At 40.8% G+C, this 4,456-nt stretch overlaps 1 protein-coding gene across 1 annotated transcript; it reads right to left on the bottom strand.

Moving 5' to 3' along the window:
• Positions 1–1,432: 1,432 nt before the first annotated feature.
• LOC104961683 (protein fantom-like) lies at positions 1,433–3,047 on the bottom strand (the record flags this gene model as incomplete). The annotated part of the gene is made up of 3 exons (XM_010790014.1): positions 1,433–1,717; positions 2,669–2,830; positions 2,971–3,047. Coding segments are annotated over 3 exons (368 nt in total), but the record flags the coding sequence as incomplete, so codon positions are not given.
• Between the last annotated feature and the right edge of the window lie 1,409 nt (positions 3,048–4,456).

Here is a 4,456-nt window from a genome sequence, read left to right as displayed (position 1 = left end):
ACGGGTTAGAGACGGGTTAGAGACGGGTTGGAGACGGGTTAGAGACGGGTTAGAGACGGGTTAGAGACGGGTTGGAGACGGGTTAGAGACGGGTTGGAGACGGGTTGGAGACGGGTTGGAGACGGGTTGGAGACGGGTTAGAGACGGGTTAGAGACGGGTTAGAGTCGGGTTAGAGACGGGTTGGAGTCGGGTTAGAGACGGGTTGGAGACGGGTTGGAGACGGGTTGGAGACGGGTTGGAGACGGGTTGGAGACGGGTTGGAGACGGGTTGGAGACGGGTTGGAGACGGGTTAGAGACGGGTTGGAGACGGGTTGGAGACGGGTTGGAGACGGGTTGGAGACGGGTTGGAGACGGGTTGGAGACGGGTTAGAGACGGGTTAGAGACGGGTTGGAGACGGGTTGGAGACGGGTTGGAGACGGGTTGGAGACGGGTTGGAGACGGGTTTGAGACGGGTTGGAGACGGGTTGGAGACGGGTTGGAGACGGGTTGGAGACGGGTTGGAGACGGGTTGGAGACGGGTTGGAGACGGGTTGGAGACGGGTTGGAGACGGGTTAGAGACGGGTTGGAGACGGGTTGGAGACGGGTTAGAGACGGGTTAGAGACGGGTTAGAGACGGGTTGTTGACGGGTTAGAGACAGGGTTAGAGACGGGTTAGAGACGGGTTAGAGACGGGTTAGAGACGGGTTAGAGACGGGTTAGAGACGGGTTAGAGACGGGTTAGAGTCCACTGACATGGGATGAAGATATGAAGAGTTTGGTTCCAAAATGCTATCAATCCATTTTGATTAATTTGAGTAAAAATATGTTTTCTTTACCAAGAAAAGTGGCAAGTGAAAACTATTTTCTGTTTCAAACTCTCACATAGCATCTTGAGGTTATAATAACATTACAAATTAAAATACAGATTTTGATTTTCAAAGATTTATTTTAAAAACGGATAATTTTTTCTCCAAAATGCAATAGATCAATACAAAATGTATTGCAGCAACACACACACACACACACACACACACACACAGCTGCTACATGCATGCAACACAAACACACACACACACAAACACACACACACACACACACATACGGATGAGATGGCGGACAGAATGCGCTCCTAGGTGTGGTTAAACTTTACCCGTCTCGATGTGGACAATGCTCGTTACCAAAAGTGCAAAAAGAGTTTAGCATGTAAGGGCGGTAACACGAGCAATTTGTCATTTAGCAAAAGTGCACCACATTCACCAAATACATGGTCTGTATAGTACAAAATAAATTATATATGTTTGTAAGTAGATGACAAAAGCCGGTAGAATGCCGGGTGCATTCAGGGCGCCGCCATTACTGTTTACACTGCGTGGAATGGTGCTCTGGGATTGGTTGAGCGGATGTATCGCATTCTATAGAGAAAGGAGACTGGCGTTTGTCGCTGTTTGGAAAGAAAGTGAGAAAACAGGACAAAATAACACGGCGGATATCGCGTTTTGCGTAAAATTGAATATTGACTTTTCAATACCGACGAAATACGATACTAATTTTGGCGGGAACTCTTTTTTTCAAAAGTGGCGTTTATCGCGTTTTGGAACCAAACTATTAATATCTACCTTCCAGCTTCTTGATTCTGGCAGCGCGGGTATCCAGCAGCGCGGCCTGTCGCTGAAGCTGCTGCGCAAAACCTCCTCCATCAGCCTCCATCTTTTGCAGCACCGCCTGCAGCTCCACCTAAGGAAACATCACAACTTTTCAAAAATTTCCAAAATCTGACAATTCTCACTTTTCTGATAATTCTGACTTCTGAAATGTTTTACTTTTTCCTCAAAGTATGACTTTTTTCCAAAAAATCTGACTCTTCTGCAAATCTAAAAATTCTAACTTTTCTCAAATTTGGGAATTTTTTCTTAAAAACACAAAATTCTGTATTTTCTCTGAAAATCTCAAAATTCTGACTTTTTCCTGATTCTCAAAATTCTGACTTTCTCCTGGAAATCTCAAAATTCTGACTTTCTCCTGGAAATCTCAAAATTCTGACTTTTTCCTGAAAATCTCAAGACTTTTCTTAAAATCCCAAAAATCTCCTAACTTTCATAAAAAGTCAGAATTTCTTTATTTTCGGAAATAAGCCAAAATATTGTGATTTTCAGGAAAAAGTCAGAATTCTGAGATTGGGATGTGGAAGGATGCTGCTGTTGTGAAGAACTGTTCTAAAGTACACCTGAATATGAGAGTCACCTTGAAGTCCCTGTAGTAACACTTTTTCCTAAACATTCAGATTGTTCGATGAAAATCTAACATTTTTGATTTGTATCTGAAATTATGGCTTATTTCGGAAATTTGCACATTTCTGACTTTTTCACAAAAATCTCAAAATTCAGATCTTTTTCAAAGAAATCTCAAAATCTGAATTTTTTCCAAAAATCTAAGAATTCAGAAAAATGTCAACATTTTTATATATTCTGAAAATAGTCAGAATATTGAGATTTCCAGAAAAGAGTCAGAATTCTGAGATTGGGATGTGGGAGAGAAACTCCATCTGGAGGGAACACACATATTTTAACCTTTGGAGACCATTTACATCTAACACCTGAAGAACTACAGGATCAACCCACAACCAGGAGGACAGAGGCAGTCTGCTGCTGGTGTGAGGACCTGTAGACCTGGATATATGAGAGTCACCTTGTAGTCCCTGCAGATGCTGCTCTCCATGCTCAGCAGGCTGCGGGTCTTCTGCAGCTCCTGGATGGTCTCAGCGTGAGCGGCTCTCAGCTCCTGCACCTCATCCTGCTCCTCCTGCACCCCCTCCTGCAGGAAGCCCAGCTCCCCATTAGATTTACGCTTCTGGGGAGGTGATGATTAAAGGGTCAGGAAACACAAAGAAAAGCCATAACGAGAAACCTTTGTATCTTTACGAAAAACATCACTTTCACATCAGACATTTTGAAGTTTTTCTGGAATATATAAAAACATTTATCTCTTACTTTAATGAGCAGCAGAGCCTCAGTGAGTTCAGCCACGTCGTACTCGTTCTCCTGTAACAAGCAAACAACCTTTATACCTGTATATATATATATCACCTGTATATACAGCCTGTTATCACCTGTATTCTGTTATATCCTGTGTATACAGCGTTTTGTATTTGTAGCGTTTTGTATCTGCAGCGTTTTGTATCTGCAGCGTTTTGTATCTGCAGCGTTTTGTATCTGTAGCGTTTTGTATCTGCTGCGTTTTGTATTTGCAGCGTTTTGTATTTGTAGCGTTTTGTATTTGTAGCGTTTTGTATCTGTAGCGTTTTGTATTTGTAGCGTTTTGCATCTGTAGCATTTTGCATTTCTAGCGTTTTGTATTTGCAGCGTTTTGTATCTGCAGCGTTTTGTATCTGCAGCGTTTTGTATTTGTAGCGTTTTGTAAATGCAGCGTTTTGTATCTGTAGCGTTTTGTATCTGTAACATTTTGTATTTGTATTTGTAGCGTTTTGTATTTGTAGCGTTTTGTATCTGTAGCGTTTTGTATCTGTAGCGTTTTGTATTTGTATTTGTAGCGTTTTGTATTTGTAGCGTTTTGTATTTGTATTTGTAGCGTTTTGTATCTGTAGCGTTTTGTATTTGTAGCGTTTTGTATCTGTAGCGTTTTGTATTTGTAGCATTTTGTATTTGTAGCGTTTTGTATCTGTAGCGTTTTGTATTTGTAGCATTTTGTATCTGTAGCGTTTTGTATTTGTAGCGTTTTGTATCAGTAGCGTTTTGTATTTGTAGCGTTTTGTATCTGTAGCGTTTTGTTTGTATTTGTAGCGTTTTGTATCTGTAGCGTTTTGTATTTGTAGCGTTTTGTATCTGTAGCGTTTTGTATTTGTAGCGTTTTGTTATTTGTAGCGTTTTGTATTTGGTGCGTTTTGTATTTGTAGCGTTTTGTATCTGTAGCGTTTTGTATTTGTAGCGTTTTGTATCTGTAGCGTTTTGTATTTGTAGCGTTTTGTATCTGTAGCGTTTTGCATTTGTAGCGTTTTGTATCTGTAGCGTTTTGTATTTGTAGCGTTTTGTATCTGTAGCGTTTTGTATTTGTAGCGTTTTGTATTTGTAGCGTTTTGTATCTGTAGCGTTTTGTATTTGTAGCGTTTAGTATTTGTAGCGTTTAGTATCTGCAGCGTTTTGTATCTGCAGCGTTTTGTATCTGTAGCATTTTGTATCTGCAGCGTTTTGTATTTGCAGCGTTTTGTATCTGTAGCATTTTGTATTTGCAGCGTTTTGTATTAGCAGCGTTTTGTATTTGTAGCGTTTTGTATTTGTAGCATTTTGTATCTGTAGCGTTTTGTATTTGTAGCGTTTTGTATCTGTAGCGTTTTGTATTTGTAGCGTTTTGTATTTGTAGCGTTTTGTATCTGTAGCGTTTTGTATTTGTAGCGTTTTGTATCTGTAGCGTTTTGTATCTGTAGCGTTTTGTATTTGTAGCGTTTTGTATCTGTAGCGT

The sequence above is a fragment of the Notothenia coriiceps genome, unplaced genomic scaffold, assembly GCF_000735185.1.
Source record: "Notothenia coriiceps isolate Sejong01 unplaced genomic scaffold, NC01 NC01_scaffold00033653, whole genome shotgun sequence".
NCBI classification, from domain to species: domain Eukaryota; kingdom Metazoa; phylum Chordata; class Actinopteri; order Perciformes; family Nototheniidae; genus Notothenia; species Notothenia coriiceps.
Note: the sequence above shows the minus strand (reverse complement) of the source record. Positions and strands in the feature narration are given on the sequence as shown.